This window comes from Melanostigma gelatinosum (assembly GCF_949748355.1).
Source record: "Melanostigma gelatinosum genome assembly, chromosome: 24".
NCBI classification, from domain to species: domain Eukaryota; kingdom Metazoa; phylum Chordata; class Actinopteri; order Perciformes; family Zoarcidae; genus Melanostigma; species Melanostigma gelatinosum.
The window spans coordinates 7,781,000-7,799,478 of NC_136657.1; the positions used below are offsets into that span (position 1 = coordinate 7,781,000).

Consider the following 18,479-nt stretch of genomic DNA (forward strand, 5'->3'; position numbering starts at 1 on the left):
CTTTTGATGGGAGCATCTTGCCTGGAGCTGAAACCAGGTGAGTACCAACCTGTCTGACTGGTACAGTGTCAAGACAACTACAATACAGGCCATAATAAGGCTGTTAGTGGAAAATTTCAAAATAAAATCACAGTTATCACAAACTATCCCGAGCAGCACGTTTTATTTACTTATTTATTGTTCTGTGTCGTCAGTACAGCTGATGCTTTCACTTATAGTGGTTGCTTTTTAGTCCTGTATCTTTTGTTCCACACACTTAAATAGTTGAGATGGTATTTTATTTTGGTGGCTGACATCATAGGCTTTAATTTTGAAGTCACAATCACAACATTCCTGGTGTCATTTCAGCGGGCTCTCTCTGACTTGACGCACTTCAGTGCCGAGGGATGCGGCGACTGCGATGCGCGCGCATAACGTCAGCGGCGGAAGATTAGGCAGCACAACACCGGATGCTGGGCGATTTCACCATCAAAATAAAATATATGTATCTGAAACATAGTATGAAGTTGTTTTTTTCAGAAATGTAAACAAAATATAATTTTGTGGTGATTCAAAATTCCGTATACATTATTATTTTCAATGCTTTATTCTGCTGAACAGTATACATTAGTAAATGCACTAGAAGGCGATACGTTTCTTTGTCTACAAATCTGTAAAATGACAAAAAAACAACTCAAACACATTTCATAAAATGGGGGGGGGGGTCAGGGTCTCACGATATGAAGAGGGTAAGATAAATAAGAAATAAAAACATGTTTGTTACTCAGTCACGTAGAATTATGTTTAATGGGTCACAAATAAAAACTGTTTTGTGTTCAGGGTGAACAGATGTTGGGACACGTTGGTCTATATAACGGGGCACATGAAACAAGTTTCTCAGGCACGAAAATAAACACCACCTTTATGTTGAATGGTGCGACCGGAAATGCTGACTTAACTCAGCTTCCTGCAAACACACACCGTCTCCTGGCGAACATGGCGGCAACTTGACAACGGCAGCGAGATGAAGACGGCGAGGGCTTGAAAAAGAAAAGAGGTCCGTACCAGGCTGCAGGCCCATCCGCCGACACAAAGGCAGACAGCTTCGCCATGTTGGGAGAGGATAGCGCCCTTGTCCCTGCACGACCGAGGCCGGGGGAAACGTAAAAAACGCGTCGGTGAGTGTTTCTAAAAACGGAGTCGGGGCTACGCAGAGGAGCGGCGCGGCGCGGAGCTCGGGGCGGGCGGGAGGACAGCGGCTTCACCGGTCAGCCATGGAGGACGCGGCCCGTGGTCGCCAGCGTCTAATTTCCCATCCGGCCCACGCTCGTTTTAATGGGAATTACCGCTGAACGCAAAGGCAAGCCGGGACCACCCACCGCCTGACATTCCGAGGGGAAGAAAACGCGAAGCGGACCCCCACGTCAATGACTGTTGCGGCAGAGGAGCCCCCACGGTGGAGTCGGCCGGTTCCCAAAATATGACCAGGGGTGCTGGGACGTGTTGGCAGCAAGAAGATGACGACGGCTTCCAAATCTGGCTGGAGCCCCCCCGCGACAACCAAAAGCCATTCACCGACTCCGAGAGGGCGCAGAGATGGCGACTGTCCTTGGCATCCCTCTTGTTCCTCACCATCCTCCTCTCTGATCACCTGTGGTTCTGCGCCGAGGCCAAGCTGGCCCGGACCCGGGTCAAGTTCGCGTCCTCCCACCTCCTCTCACCCCAGACCCACTCAGCACACAGCAGCCTCAGAGGAACCCCAGATGCTATTTTTATAGGAAACTCTACCAAACATGTGTGGCGTCTTGAAACTTGCCACCGGGATAGTTTGTCTAAGAACTGCTTCACTTTCGCAGACGCCGACCATTTGTGCGGGGGCCTTTCCGACAAAGAGGGGACGCCGGCTGTAAATATGAGCGATTTGTACCTTTCCTTTTGTAACTCCTACTCCCTGCTGGATTTGTTCTACGGGTCGACGAGTCCGGACAATTTGAACTGCAGCCTCGACGTGCTCGGCGACGGCGACACGGCCAGATGCAGCCTGTGCGTCCAGGCGTACCAGCGCTACGACCAGCACGCCCAGGAGAAATACGAGGACTTTGAGCTCCTGACTCAGAAATACGAGCCTGGGGCATATTCGGTGAGGACGTGCATGGAGCAGTGCAAGGTAGGCTGCAGAAAAGGGAAGGGGGGTTGGGGGTGGATGTGGTGGTGGTGGCCATCTGTTGATTTGGGCCCAGATAGATGCCAGTTTTGGTCCTCCTCCTCCTCCTCCTGTCGCCATGGAGACGGATGACAGATTCAAGGAGACTCCCGGCTCCGGCCCTCATGTTCATTCATCTCCTCATTGTGTTTAGGCCCCATGCTAATGTGCAGATAGAGGCCCTGCTTGTGTTTTTCTTTCAGCATCCGGAACCATTGCTCCGTCTCCCCCCGTTCTCGGTCCCCCGCTCCGGTGTTCGACATCGATGACCGCCCGGTGCCTCTCGCGGCTCACACACTCCCCACCGATTCGCCATCGATAACCCGGATGGGGTTGTTAGACCCGCACTGTTGCACAAGCCTTTTTTTTATGACGGTTTAATGTGCAGGAAGGAAGCCTATGCAAACAGCTCCGGGGGAGCCTGTGTGTGTGTGTGTGTGTGTGTGTGTGTGTGTGTGTGTGTGTGTGTGTGTGTGTGTGTGTGTGTGTGTGTGTGTGTGTGTGTGTGTGTGTGTGTGTGTGTGTGCGTGCATGCGTGCGTGCGTGTGTGTGTGTTGTCGCAGTCCGCCAGGTGTTCATCATGGCCGCCCCCACTCCATATCGAGAGCGTTTCATTAAAGTCAAGAGGTGGTTTCCCTGCCTAATGTGGCAGAAGGCTTTCTTCAGCTGGACATGTTTGCTCATTACAAGGCACATAGGGGCCTCGTGTTGGAGCCCGGGAAGAGCGGGGGGGGGGGGCTGTTTGATGACCGCGCACTGTTTACCCAGCTCACCACAAAACGCGAAGCGGGGGTCAGAGTTGATTGTAACGGGGTGTCCGGGAGGCGCGGAGGTCCGAGAGGCTGCCTTCAGCACCGCGGAGAGAGCTCCGGAGCTGTCCGCGGTGCTGAATGCCGCTTCTCCCCCCCACCCCCTCCCCCCACCCCCCTCCCCCCTCGGGCTCCATTCACAGAAGCCCTGGCCAATCCCAGATGGCCTCCATTCACCCAACCGGTGGCAGAGACACGCGCATATATAGGCGTCAAAACGCGATTCTGATGAGGCCATCTGCCCGCTTCAAAACCAGTGCAACGCAGACGGAGCCACTGGGCCTAGACTGCAAGGCTAGCTTAAATTTAGAGGAGGAAGAGCATAGACTGTGTATGTGTGTGTGTGTTGTATTCATCAAACAATGATTCACTTTCTTTTATATTCGCTGTTGGATGTTTTAATCCCGGCAAAGACAACACAGCTTTTTTTTTTTTATACAGTAGGAAAAGATAATTCCAGCATTCTTACAAATTTCACATTGTTATCAACATAAACACACTCACACACTCTCACACACACACACACTTTGTGCAGACACGAAGTAGAGCTTTCACATGTCTTGTGCAGGTACAGCTGGATGGGTTTAAAGCCGTGCTGTCGCCTACATGTTTGGATTCATTCTGTTCGGTGCAGTTAGTCGAAAACTCGTTGTCGTTGGATCTTGGACTTTTTGTGCCAACAAAACAAGACTTTTTTTTTTGGGACGATTAACAGATGAAACAATGGTCGGATGAATCAACAGCAGACAAAATAACCAGTTCTCATATTCCCCATGAATCATCGTCGCTGGAAGCTCAAAACACTCATCGCACCAAGGTTCTTTACTTATGTTGAGTCGGTAAAGCCTGACCGAAGCTACTTCAGGGTTTAACTTCAAGGTTGGCCGGTTGCCGGCTGTACAATATGCAATCGTGTCACACAGGAAAAGAAAAGGCGATGGCCACCGTTGTGACATAGACGTGCCGGCAAGCCATTGATGGGAGCCTTTCCTTTCCTCCGCGAGCTGACCTCCTGACACTCAGAGAGAAAACAGTCATTTAGCCACGCTGACTAATTCCTTCTCACCGCCTTTTCTCCATCGCCTTCTTGATTATAGGCGCTCCCGCGCCGCTGCCGGCCGCGCGGGAGCGAGCGGTGCCAACTCTAAAGCGGTAATGTCGAGCTCTCGTTGAGTTAATGGCTACCTGCCTTCGAGAGCAGCTCAGGCGGGTGCTTGCTGTGCGAGCTGTCTGAAATACAGCAAGACAAGACTGAGCCGGTGTGTGAAAACACATCAAACGGAGGAAGGTCTGTGACACCTCAAGGGGTGATGTCTGACACGGAGAGCTGCGTTGTTTGTTTGCGCTTTGATTCCTGTAGCCCGAGGTGAAACATCACAAGGCCGGACGCGGCCGGTGTGCTGTTCCTCACGATGGCAGAAACACACGACTGTGATATACGCGCTGATACATCTGTAATAATAATAACGATGAAAGTGGGACGAGCGAAACGACCCCGAAAGCCTTAAGGCCTACAAACACGCTGCTTTGTTGTTACTTTCTTCATCGATTAATCTGCAGGTTGTTTTCTCTTTAATCCATTTGTCGCTTGGTCGAAAATGTCAGGACAGAATTGCATCTCTCGCTGGTGTGAGGTGGGCATGGACGGTGTTGTGGCAGGGCGATAATTCAATACGATGACTAGAGTATACAAAACCATACGGTTATTTCATTTCGACTATTATTTATTGAATTACCAGAACTAAAAAGTAACTAAAGTAACTAAAAACTCTGAGCTAAAAAGATGGATCTCTCTCCCTGCTTATTCTCTGTCTGCAGCTACTGAAGTGTTGTGAAATACTTTCAAAACCAATCACTGCTGAGCCACACACACACAAGCTCCAGGTCCAATTGAATGTCTAATCTTAGCCGGTGTTGTGTGCGAGTGGAAAGGAGGACAGCGTCCACGGCGTCCTCCTCTCCTCAGATCCTTGTCCACCGCCCACATCTGCATTGATCTGAGCTCCTTTTGAGCCGGAGGGACGGGTGGCAGCAATACCAAGAGGTTGATCCCTATCGATTTGCGCCGAGCCCCTCCGCCATCTCTCGTCCTTCATTTGAGAGCGGGCAGCTCCTCCGAACGACATAGGGCAGTGAAGACATCATGTCACTATCTGAAGCTGTCTGATTATGCCGAGGACCTGTGTGTGTGTGTGTGTGTGTGTGTACGCTTTAGGTAGACCGAGCTGCACTCTCCTCATCTGTTACCCCCCCATCTACATCATAACAGTGGACAGTTATGCCATTCAGCAGTAAATGATGTGTAACAACAAGGATATCGGTTCTCAGTTGGGGGGGAGGCACTGAAACATAATCTAAACACAGATGGAGCCTCATGAAGTCGTGCATTTGGATACACACACTCTCTCATCCCCACATCTATCATCAATCTCACAGTCACGAATGTGGTTTATCTCATCTGCATGAATATCCTGTAAAGTAAATGCTGCTTTTGTTAGCCTTTTATTCGTCACTCATATTGGCTCCAGCCTCGTGCGCATTAATGAACGACAGGTTGTTGCATCGGCCACCCGTCCAGGTTGCACACGGAAGCGCTCACATGTGATTCACGCCCGCGGGGCGCGTGTGGATGCTGACCTTGGACAGGGCTTTGTCCCTTCGAGATGCTGGGCCCGCTCCACGACGGCCCCTTTTTTTATCAATGGGCAGACCCCTGAGCGGCATGCCAATGAGCCTGGGAGAGAGGGAGGGGGGGAGGGAGGGGGAGAGAGGGAGACTAGCTGCTGCAGTGCACGGCAGCGCTTCCATATTTGAGCTGTGATCGGAGAGCCGATCAGATCACGTGAGATAACAGCAGGGCTGGCGGAGGGAGGGGAACCGCACCGTGGGGGATACACGGGTTAAAGTGGGTGACCCAGTTAATCGGCCTCATTTCACCTCTGTGGTATTTCCATTATGGCGGCCATGTGAAGTCATTTCTCCGGCCTACAGTCATGTTGTCAATCAAAGGTGGAGATTGTAATTAAAGCCACATTGTCACTTTGTAAAGGAACGATTCCATTTATGCAACTAATGGCATTCCCATCAGCCTCAGCTGTACTTTGTGTTTAGCGCTCATTATGTTAGCATGTTAACACTTTACACTCAGATGGCCACGGTAAACATTGCACCTGCTACACAGTGTTTTCATTGCTAGCATGCTGACGTTAGCATTCAGCTAAAAGCACTTCCTGTATGGTAAACAAGTTTAGCAGCTTCTTTTTGGGTACTTTTTCCTTTGAAACTGATTTTACATACTTTCATAAAGCTGGCAAAAATTGAAGCAGCAGTGGCTCGAAACTACATTTCCCACAATGCCACTCAGTGGTCTTTCAAACTCCAGTCTCTACTACGCGACGCAGGCTTTCTGTTACAAATCTGAAGTGTCAAAGCCCAACGAGTCAAACTCGACACAACCCCGATGATGTCATCAATTAGGTAAACCTGATGATGTCAAATTGGGCTTGAGACTTCACATTTCACTTTAACAAGCTCCCTTCAAAGCCACAACGCACACAACTGCTACATATGATCGATTCAAGTAAAATTATGTTGGTGTCTAAAAATCTGTGGAGTTTGCCCTTTTCCCTTTGTTGCATTTATCGTGTCAAATCTTAAAAAAAAAAACACACCAATTGCATTCTTAAACATATAAATCTTCCCCGGAGATGAATCGCATTTAGTTGCTGTTCTCCTGAGCACCACCGAAATGTAATTATAGCAAAAACATTCATTACTTTGGCTTCGTAATTGTGAGAAAATGGAGATGTTGCACGCAGGATGAAACACTTGTGAAGCACCTGAGGGTCAGACGAATAGCGTCATACATTTATGGGCCTGACATCAATTAGTCTAACAGTCATACTGTCTGCGTCGGTGTTTGAATGGATTATTCTTTTACAGGGACAGATATAAGCCTGAATGCATATCCGTGTGCTGTATTTAAATAATGTAGAACATTCAGGAGCAGGGTGGAGGTTTTGTGTCCTTGTTCGGGGGGGGGGGGGGGGGATATCCTGTGGGGCGACTCCAGATGATCACATCTAAATCCCCGCACCACTTTGCACTAATGGGATTATCCGACTTCCCCTTATTCCCCAGGAAGGCACCCCTCTCGCTCTCGCTCTCGCTCTCGCTCTCGCTCTCGCTCTCGCTCTCGCTCTCTCTCTCTCTCTCTCTCTCTCTCTCTCTCTCTCTCTCTCGCTCTCTCTCTCTCTCTCTCTCTCTCTCTCTCTCTGTCTGCATGTATACGGTGGACGAGGTAAAAGGTTAGAATCTCCGTTCAGCTCCGTGTGGCCCATTAGGGTGATTGAGGATGATGCTCCCGTTAAATGAATTGTCAGTCACTGGACATGCGTTTTATTTACGAGAGCGCCGGGCGGCAGTTTGCCTGTTGTGCAGTTCCTTCCATTAAATTGCTCAATGCGTGATGGACGCTTCTGTCTTATGCATTAAGTTGATATGACACAGTGTGACAGACTAATGCACTGCCGGCGTAAGATTCAAAGGACAGAGAAGAAAGAAAGAAACGGGACGACGATAGACTCGGAGTTAACGTTCACTCGCATCAGAAGGTGAATAAAATACTCCGTGTGTCATAATTAGCATATGAATTCTTGAGTTATGGCCAAAAACGTGTTGTTGTGAGGTCACAGTGACCTTTGACCGGAAAATTCTAATCGGTTCAATCTTGAGTCCAAGACGTTTGTGCCACATTTGAGGAAATTCCCTCAAGGCCAGTCCAATCACAAAAACATGTTGAACCGATTTCAGTGATGGAAAGTTGTTTTGCAGCGATGGAATCAATCAGACTCGGAGCGACTTCCCTTTTGTGTTGGCGCATTCCTCTTAACAGTGTGTTTTTTTTAACTTACGGTAAAGCTCCGTCAACAAAGAGAACACTGAACACAGAAGGAACAGTTGGTGGCGCAGCAGGCGAGTCTGCAGAGGAAGTACATCACAAACAAAACCGTTTGTTTTGGTTTTAATGTCAGTTTCTGCAACTTAAACAGTAATATTCCCCATGTTCCAGCTGTATCGTCTGGTTCACAGGTAATTTAACAGAAATACTAATGGTAATAACATTTCAGCTTTTTAGTATTCATTTAAACTTCTTCAAAGGAAAGAAGTGATGCTGTATTGCTCATCATGTGGAATCAACACGGCTCAAACCAGATGCAGTACGAGGTTTTCATGCCACAGTAGCGTGTATCAGTGAAAATAATCACCGGAGTATCGATCAATCAATCCGCCCCTCTGACATCTCCCCCTCTCTACGACGGCTCCGTAATAACAGGAGATGTTAAAAAGTGGGACCCTCTCAGAATCAGCCTCTAAAATGTCCCGGAGATATCGGCAAGGTTCTCCCGCAGTCACAAGGCCGCGATGCGAGGGGGGGGGGGGGGGGGGAGCGCGTGGGCAGACTGGGCGGCCTGTTGGCTGTACAACTGTCAATTTGTCCTTGTATGTTTATGATTCATTCCTGGAGAGCTTTTTATGAACATTTCTGAAGTGTGATGTAGCCGACTGGTGTCTGAGAGAGTTCGCTTCATGCCACAGCTGTCTTCTTGGCAAATCTTCTTGACCACAGTTATCTGCCCTCCATCACTCACATGATGATCTTTCACATTGTCTCTACCCTCTTGCGTGCGGATCAGGTGCTGACGCTCAATCGCTAAAGCTGTACAACCCAAAAGAGATGACATAGAATGTTTAAATATCTGAACGTCATATTAAAGTCGCAGTATCTACGGCATTGAATTGAAATGCTCACATTGTTTCGGGGATGTCCCAGCCGAGCAGCCGCAAGCAGCCGCAAGCAGCCGCGAGCAGCCGAAGGAGCTGAAACCTCAAGTGCAACAGCAGCACAAGCTCCGGAGGCCTGTCGATACCTGTTATGGATCACGAATCAAGGCCTCTGTTCACTGTTACTGACGCGCTTGCTTCTGAGAAACCCGACATGGCTTCTCGTGACGTGTTTCCGTTCGCTTTGTGTATTTATAGCCGTTTGCACAAATAGAAGGTGCAGAGATGAGAAAAGAAACAAATAGAAACATTTCCGGTTTGCTCACCGGGCTAACGTGCTTTGGAGTGAACTGGCCAGTTCCGAATGAAAAAAACGCATTTCAAATGACATACAGGGTTGTGTTTTATTTTAATACTTGCTTTAATAAAAAATAATGAATAGGCAATTGGCATTCATAGTTTTGATGATGTATTAAAAGCTGCTTAGAGCTACTGGCAGGACGTTTAAAAAGCTAATTTCCTTTCTACCATCACATGATGGCAATGACTTACAACATAATACGTTTTTAATGTCTTTAAGATTGTTCCTCCGCTGCTTATTTTGCGACCAATTGTGAGTTTTATCTGGTCAGAGGTGTCGGGAACTTTAGGCTCTGTTGGATTTGTAGTCCTCCGTCCTCAGAACCCTCTTTGAGTGTGTGTGTGGCATGTGAAAATACTCCTTTTGAAAATGTCTGGTAAAATCGACCAGGTGACCCCTTCCAATTTATCAGGAATTCATTCTTTTTTTGCACACTCAGGACAATAATGGTGCTATCAGGAGAAAAAACACAGCCCAGGTAGTGCGAGAGCCGCTTCCTGTCCTCCCGCGGCCGCGATTTGTGCGAGTGGCAATGATCTGTGTCATTCAGCTCATAACTGGGATCTCACTCTGCAGCTGACTCATGTGCTTTTTATAGCCCGTCTCTGTCATTCCACTTTATCGCCTAGTGTGTGTGTGTGTGTGTGTGTGAGACACACGCCGTCCTGCTGAGAAGAAAGAGAGTGTTGATACTCGAGTTAAAGTTCCGACACACCCGGGAGTGTAAACCAGCACGAGGACGGTCAGCGCGCTGCTTGATTTCGGGGAGTACAGCTCAGGGACGGACCACTACTGGCTGAACATGTGCTTTTATTTTGGTGCGACGTCATTAGACATTATGGCTTAAAGCTAGGGTAGGGGATTTCTTTTTGAAAACCTTTTTTGTTGTATTTGTTGAAATTCTCTTGACATTCCGACAGCAATCAATAAATAAAATGCTCTGACAACAAAAAAACAGGGAGGAACCCGAATGCAGATATTAGATGAAGATGCTTTTAATCAAACAAGTCGTGCAGGCACAGCCGGCAGAGCACAAGCAAACAGAACTCCAAAAACAAAATGACAAAAGAACAAAGGGGGGAGGGGGCACAGAGGCTAAATACACAAGGACAGGAGGGAGAGACGAGGGACAGGTGACCAGCAACAGGTGAAACCGGTCAACAAACAAAGGCAGGAAGTAAAACGAGACGTGACACGACAGGAGAGAACTTTCAAACTAAAACGTGACAAAACCCTGAGTGCCATGGCAAAAAGAGATTTGACATTTTATGGAAATACTATTCTAATACCGCTATTCCCTTTGTTGACAAGAATGAGACGAGAAGATCGATGCCACTCTCATGTCTGTACGCTTAGCATGAAGCTAGTGCCCGGCAGGTGGTTGGCTTAGCTTAGCATAAACACTGGAAACAGTCTTTGCTCGTCAGATGTAACGGGAGCTGTCGGCCTGGGACGAACTGCTGGACGTTGGCGGAATGACCAAAGCTGACCTGCTGTTAGGGGTGAGGGGGGGCTGTTAACCATCTGAGCCGAGCTGTGGGTTCCCCGAGCAGAAGGGAAATGCTTTGTCGTATTATAAGGGTCTTCTCGTCACATCATGGACGTGACATTTCTCTCTCTGCTGGTTGCTAATTTGTGTCACATTGAGCGCCCCATGCAGCATCAGTACATTATGAAATAGTGTGTCACCCCCACCCACCCCGACACACACACACACACACACACACACCCCACGGAGACACGGCAGCGCCAGCATTCGCTTTGGGCATGTTTTTCCACTCTCAGATTGATTGATGCTACATGACAGCACACAGGCAGAACTCCCCCTCCCCACTCCCATCTCGCAGGTATCAGATGCACATTTGTTTTTCTACCTGCCAATTATTTTACGTGCCAGACAGGAACACAAACTCGGTGCATTTTAAATGGAACTGGTTGCTAAGAAATCAGCAGTATCATTGGTGTTTTGTTAATTTGGTTTGATTTGTATTTACCAAAAAGAGGACATTTACAGTTTTTGGCAGTGATGGTGCTATTAGAGTTCTCCTTGGGGGGCATGAACTTTTGGTTCTGACTCACGATGCTGGTACAGCACTGGTTAATTTGATTAGTGCAATATGGTGTTTTTAGCAGACGTAGCTGTTGCTTATGCTGCGTTCAGGAAAACCCAAATTTCTGATATCTGACTGAATAAAAAGAAGAAAATAAAAAGGCCGCTTAAATTTGGAGTTGCTACTTGTAAACTCCATGTTTGGATAAAAATGATGGAGTAATGTACGAAGTGCTGAGTTTACTGGTCTGGTCATTGCTACGTGTTTTGACAGTCTGGTCGTCTGCCATTACTTCGACTGGAACCATGGAAGAGAGACAGCTAACACCAGCTATAACATTATAGCTTCTATAATGTGTAATAAACACAACACTGCGTGTGTGGGAGCTGCCAATGACTCAGCTGTTTAGATAACACGAATAAAAAAATACTGTAAGTGAATCAGTGATTCTATTACCAAGCAAGGCTAACTAGCTTCCACTTCCAAGTTGTAGTACTAGCAGCTTCCACTCATGCTAGGCTAACTAGCTTCCACTTCCAAGTTGTAGTAGTAGCAGTATCCACTTATGCTAGGCTAACTAGCTTCCACTTCCAAGTTGTAGTACTAGCAGCTTCCACTCATGCTAGGCTAACTAGCTTCCACTTCCAAGTTGTAGTAGTAGCAGTATCTACTTATGCTAGGCTAACTAGCTTCCACTTTCAAGTTGTAGTGGTAGCAGTGTCCACTTATGCTAGGCTAACTAGCTTCCACTTTCAAGTTGTAGGAGTAGCAGTATCCACTTATGCTAGGCTAACTAGCTTCCACTTTCAAGTAGTAGTGGTAGCAGTGTCCACTTATGCTAGGCTAACTAGCTTCCACTTTCCGAGGGGAAGTACTAGCGGCTTCCACTCAAGCTTGGTTAATTAGCTTTCACTTTGTACTTAAAACTTAAAACTAAAATATGTCCACAAATGTTTTCGTCCTCTCTTATCATTAGCTGCCGTACTATACTGTAGTTTATTTCCTTACACAAAGATAATTTGAGTTTCTGTTTGACTTTAATTGTATTTTAGACCACCTGATGCATTTTCATCTGGTTTACGGTGGACTCTGGAGGAAAGTCTGAGGTTTCTTGGTTGAAGTTAATAAACAAAATAAAACAGAAAAAGCAATATATACTGCATAGTCACAGTCATTTATCTTCTGAAGAGTATGTTCTGGCTGGTGAGCGCACTGCGTGCATAAAGAAAATAGGGAGCAGTCCACGACTTGTCCTGCAGTCTGCCTCTTATGTAATAGTAATAATCACTGTGGTGGAATTCAGATGCCAGCGCTGCTGACACTTATCTGCCAAAGCGTCAGCGTTTGAATCTTAATTTTTTTGAATGTTATTTATAGGCTCTAAAAAGATTTGCATGCAAGCACTGGCAGAAAGTGCCTCACTGGCGCATTTTACATCTCTGCGTTACTGTAAACGTCCAACACATCAGGATCGCCTTGATTTCACCTTTGATTTGATGACTGCTGGTGCTGGCTGATGTGACACTTAAAGCGGGGTAAAGCGCCGTGTGTACACATGGCCAGGCTGTGGGGCTGAAACGGCGGAAATGGTTTCGCCAGCTCGGTGTGTTTCCTGTCGGCGTCTCCGGCCTTCAGTACATTGTTTGATGCAGACTGAGCTGCATGGCGACAGAGGCTTTTTGAGTGCCAGGTTCCCATTCACACTGATCACACATTGGACTGATCAAATCAGACTCCAGGCCTGCTTCCTGACTAACTCAATTTACTCTCATACGCTTCCCTTTTCACGCTGAGCACACGCAGACACACGCACACACAGATACCTGGTTGTGCGCTGAAACATGTGCACACAAACAGAACGCCAACAGAGAGCGGGGCAGTACCCATTGAGCTCTAATGAAAAGCAGAAAAAGCCGTTACCGTGGCAACTGCCAGCATACATCTTCGGGAGGACCCAGATTTCCTGTCTGGCTGCGCTCGTATTGTTTTGGTTCTCTTTTGACAGCCGCAGCATCCCTAGACGGATTATCTCACAGCTGGGAAGAATTTATGCAATATCATCGTGAATTAAACGACACCCGTTTGCGCAGACGGGAAGTCGCCGCACTGAAAATGCCCGGTCGTGGATTGAGCGCCCCCCAAAAAACCTCCACAGAATACCAGACGAAAACTTAATCAGTGATCTGGGCCATTTTTGTCTTGTTCCTCTGTAGAGTCCCACTACGGCAAGATCGTGTTTATTAAGACAGAACATCGAGAGAAAAACGTTTTTAAACCTGCACCACAAGGTTCAGATGGAGACGGATCTCCCATCAAGGCTCTAAAACCAGAGTGTTGACCTTTTTTTCTTTTTTGAAGGATGAGTGTATTTCCTGGAAAACGGGGTTTAACCCCCACAGTACAGCTTATTCCTGTAAGTCATACGTGTCTGGAACGTTTTTGATTTTGCAAAGCATTCGGGTCATTATCATTCTCATCACCATCACCGTAATCAGATTGTTATAATTATTATAATTGCCCGTGCAGTGTTTGTTAGCTTTGTATGGCGGTACACAAATCAGACCCCCATGTGATTTCTCAGCATTCGAATATGCGAGGGATGTTGGAGGAGGGGCACAGTTACCTTTTTTCAGAGTCTGGTGGAGGTTCTGGATGTAATTCTACCAAACATCCACAATGACAGTAACCGGACCCATTTACTGAGCCATTTAGTGGTAAATGACACAGGGGATAATTAGTGTTCTGTAGGTGGCTATGGCTCATGCTAAATGTTAGCAACAGACAGGAAATGGAAAGACAGGGAAAGCTGACTTAAAACTGTGACACAAATATTGCGAACAGCCAGTACTGGAGGTTACCGCCCGGACTATGGGTGCGTGAATTTGATCACTTTCAATCAAACCTGATCAAACTGGATGAAGCAGGTTTGCTGAGTTCATGTGTGTTAAAGTTTTAGCAACAATAATAAACAACTACGACATTCAAAACTTTGATTGTTGCCGACTTCGTCGAGAATATTTCATTTCTAAAGACGCTTGCTTTCAAACAGGATAATGGGCCTTGCAACATGGTGGGCCTGTTAAACAAGCAGCATGCTAGCTTTGATGCTAGCTTTGATAACAGAGCTGCTAGCGTGGCTGTAGCCTCTTAATACAGGTTAGCCGGCTTCACACAGAACTTCATTTAATGCTGTTTACAGTTCAGGACTTTATTATAGTCCAGGCTTTGTGCGAACAGCTCCATTTTTAATAGTTTAGTCTCATTTTTCATCAACTTGAGTGTGTTATTGTTGTATTATTTGTGTGTTTGCTGTAATATGGTAATTCATGAATTCATCGTGATTCATTTAAAAGTGTTTTTTCAACTGTAAAATGTCCCAATGTTCCTGTACATAGCTTTTAATAACAATAATGGCACATAATGTTTTTTTTGTCTGATCCAAAATCTTTTTATTCGCTTGTAGCTCTTCGTACAAACGTTATTTACATGCAAACGAGACCCCGTAGCAAAAGTCACACAGGGTACATCCCAAGTCTCTTATTTGTCATTTCCTCGCTTGAACCGGACGTTGTTCTGCGCTGCCATGTTGACGGCCGTCCCAAAGCTCTTATTTAGGAGCGAGGAGCGAGGAGAGACCCCCGAGGAGCCATGAGCGAGGACGCACGAGAACAGCCTTCCAGGAAGTGTTTTCCGGCCGACACGCCCCCTGATTAGTTATGTGTTATGTGATTGGACGCTGCAGCCGATCAGACTGATCAGATTTTTCTTCAGAGGAAAGGACGTCTCTTGTATCTTAAAACATATTTCCTCGTTTCCTCTCTCCTCGCATGGTTTCCTTGCGTCTCTCCACGCCCCACCAGGTTGGTGGAGATTTCGGCAGCAGGCGGGGGGTGGGGGGGGTTCTTAACACATCTAAACACAGTCTCTGTGCCGTTCTTTTGCTGTTATTCCCCTTCTCTGGTGTTAATCCTAATAAAAAGCACATGCCAAGATAGCTAAAAATGGCAGCGAATCCAGACTGTGAACCCTCGGTTCATTTTGTCTTGCTAAGCTTTTCCAGGCCCGAGGCTTTGGCTATTACGTGTCACCATCTGTCTCCCTACATAGATGCGTCTGTGCATTTTGTATTACATCCCGCCTCCCGGTGAACTGCAGCGAGTGTAACTCGGAGGAGGGACAGAAACTTGAGTTTGATGACGTTATTCGGGGCGCGCTTGATTTAGAACTGCATCGCTGTACACACCAGCCTAACTCTCAGAAGGCTTTTCGAGGCTTTCGACAAACCGCTCGGTGGCTGTGTGGTGTAGAACTGTCTGATTTTGAGAATCGATTATTGGTTCACGTAAGTTTACAAGCAAAACTGCAGTGAAATCTCCAGTTCCAGCCAACCCATGTGTGAGGATTTGGTGCTTTTCTTTGTTTTATATGACAGTGAACTGAATATATTTGTGTTTTGAACCGTTAGTCACACAAAACACGACATTTGGAGACGTTCCCTTTGAACATGAATTGATTAAGAGAGAAAATAGTGTGTTTCAGCCCCTCTGGTGCTAAACTGCCTTTAGTCTTTTAATGTAAAAAGGTTCTACATCTACCACCGGCTGCAGCCGCCTCTCATAATCCATATCCCGTAAACAAGCAAATTATCACTCTGGGTTTGGCATGCTTTACTTTCTGTTAGCTAATGCTCTGCAGGAAGATTTATTCAACGTCCCAGAAGGCTCTTGCCTTGGCTCATAACTCCTGAGCTTTCATTAATGCATGAAGTGCCGGGTATCCATTTTGGAAGTTTGTATCCGATGGTTTAAATATACATGCAAAGACTCTTTTCAGCCCGAATGTGTCTGGATGTACGACTCAACAGATGGAGGCCTAAGTTCATGTCAGCCTCTCTTCTTCTTCCTCCCCAGACGGCCTATAAGCCCTGGCTGTGCGCTCAGTACTTCCCCACCACCCAGCTGTCCTGTCCGAGGAAGGTACCGTGCCACCAGTACTGCCTGGAGGTCCAGCAGAGCTGTCCGTTCATCCTGCCCGACAACGACGACCTGATCCACGGCGGCAGCCCCAGCTTCATCTGCACAGGTTAATACCGACCCCCCCCCAACTGCCTCAGAGAAAGAAAAACATGTCGGGGAACGGTTATCAAATGTGTGTCTCCGTATCTGCTGGTGGTGTTTCCTCCAGGAACAACAACAACAGGCGAGGGCCGTCTCTGGAGGCTTTCTGATGACATCTAGTGGTGCGTTTGGGCACGGCCGGGCTCAGGCGCTTTAACAACGCAGTGATGAATTGACTCTGGCCTGCGTCTCCGCCGTTTGCTGCGGTGTTGTACAGTAGTGATCCCAGAGGACTCGGCAGCATCAGCACAGCCATGCTGGGGTTTGAGTTAAGGGACCGTGGAGACATTATTAGTGGGGGAAGGGTAGTCAGACGAGGGGGGGGGGGCAGTCTGACAGGAAGGACCCTCTCCAGCAGAGCGGGAGATAACTTTAACTCACCCCTTGCAGGATGAATAATGAAAATATATATATTAGAGATTAAATGTTAATGTGGTTTTGTTCACTTTCCTTCACTTCAGCAAAAAGTTAAAAAAAAACAGATTTATATATCTTATATTGTAATTCAACTTGAGCCTTTTATTTATCTTCTATCTGTCTCTTTATTATGAAATAAGGAGCTGGATTATTCATTATTTTATGTTTGAATAAAATTCCACTTTGAAAATGATAATTCCAGTCATTGAATAAAGTATATTATGAAAGTATAACGAGATTGGGGGAAGGGGATTGTAGGTTTTTTGTTGTTTTTTTAAAGTAAATATTAATTCAACCCCCCTCCCCACCCTAATCATTTCCATACAGCTCCCAATAAGAACAACGAGGGTCCTCTCATGTCCATAAATAAAGAGTTTTGGTCTTTTAGTCCATTGAACAACAAAAACGTCCTCTTCACTCACTTTCTATTTCTTTGACACTTTGCTTTTATTGTCTACTGATACGCTTCTCAAGACAACAAGAACGAGCAAACACACACGGACCAATCGAGTCACACTGCAAAATGACATCAGTCGATCAATCAAGTATCGTGAATGTATTCACGCACATACACATGAAGAGATGTGTGTATATACAGCTTGTCGCTGCTGTTTTTAACCGAACTGGAGCAGGTTTTCAGGCTCCATCCAGATGCCCTACTTCTATTTGATCCTGACGTGTCTCCCGAACACGGGGCCGTGTTACATTACGATCATATTCGTTTTTATTCACATTAGAATACATACAAATGGACTTGTTGTTATTATGATTCCGTCCCAGTCACGTGATGAATAGGAAACCCCTCCCCCAAAAAACCCCAAATCACCGTGACACCCAAAAAGTCATCCTCTCTCTCCCTCCCTGTCTCTCTCTCAGGGCTCCTGGCAGATCATCTATCAGACAGCGAGGCGGAGTGCTGCGACGTCCGGTGGGACCCCAGAATGGACAGCCCCTCAGGCGGGACACTAAAAAGGACTGCCTCCTCCTGCCAGCCCGAGGGGGCCTCGGTCACCTCCGCCGCCACCCCGAGGCTGTGCAGCGGGCGACTGAAGATCTGCCTGCTGGCCCTCGTCCTCCTACACACTGTCATCATCATCTCGGCCTCCCACAACTCCACGCTGGTGGGCGTGGCGGCCATTTTCTCGCCAGAGGAGAGCGCCTCGAACGAGGAGTGAACCTTTTTGGGGTTTGAATCCGGTGCGTCGCTGGGGAGCGACGGCGGGGTTCTTTTTTTTCTTGCGGGGCTGCCGGGGGACACGTCTGGCGAGAAACACGCTGGAGATGCCTCTACGATCTCGCCCGCCAACGAACCATCAGCCACGGTGGGAGTGGGAGGGTTTTAACTGGAGACGAAAGGTGCCGGGATTGGACGTCGAACCGAACCGAGGCGTTTCGAGAACCGCCCCCCTAAAGGACTGACCTCTCGCCACTTGAAACCTGCTCATTGTTTCTATCCCACCCAAATGTTTTCTAGCATATCGTCCCTCCCTCCCCCCCCTCCCCTCCCTTCCCCCGACGTTTCCCGTGTGTATGGACGGCACGTCGAAGGAAAAACAAACGGACATCGATGAAGTGTCGCTCACTCACTTACCTTTTTTCAATTTTTGCTGCATTTCTTTCAGGTGCCTGAATGTTGTTTTTTACAACTGTTTTCCACTTCCTGCTCTCCATCACCTCGGCGGCATCCGGCGCGTGTGCGATGCCGCTCGAGGGGCCCGTCGGGGGGGCCCAAACTCATCCATCACTCACGTGGGTCTT

At 47.4% G+C, this 18,479-nt stretch overlaps 1 protein-coding gene across 1 annotated transcript; it reads left to right on the forward strand.

The window, feature by feature from the left end:
- The first annotated feature begins 985 nt into the window (after positions 1 to 985).
- nalf1a (NALCN channel auxiliary factor 1a) lies at positions 986 to 18,184 on the forward strand. Its single transcript, XM_079296374.1, has 3 exons — positions 986 to 2,146; positions 16,098 to 16,269; positions 17,598 to 18,184. Exons 1-3 carry the CDS (start codon positions 1,460 to 1,462, stop codon positions 17,894 to 17,896), a joined length of 1,158 nt encoding a protein of 385 aa, XP_079152500.1. The 5' UTR covers positions 986 to 1,459; the 3' UTR covers positions 17,897 to 18,184.
- Positions 18,185 to 18,479: the final 295 nt, after the last annotated feature.

Coding starts and splice junctions, on each gene's coding strand:
- nalf1a (XM_079296374.1), top strand. CDS start 1,460: ATGACCAGGGGTGCTGGGACGTGTTGGCAGCAAGAAGATGACGACGGC. Junction 2,147..16,097: donor CGTGCATGGAGCAGTGCAAG/GTAGGCTGCAGA, acceptor CTTCCTCCCCAG/ACGGCCTATAAGCCCTGGCT. Junction 16,270..17,597: donor CCCCAGCTTCATCTGCACAG/GTTAATACCGAC, acceptor TCTCTCTCTCAG/GGCTCCTGGCAGATCATCTA.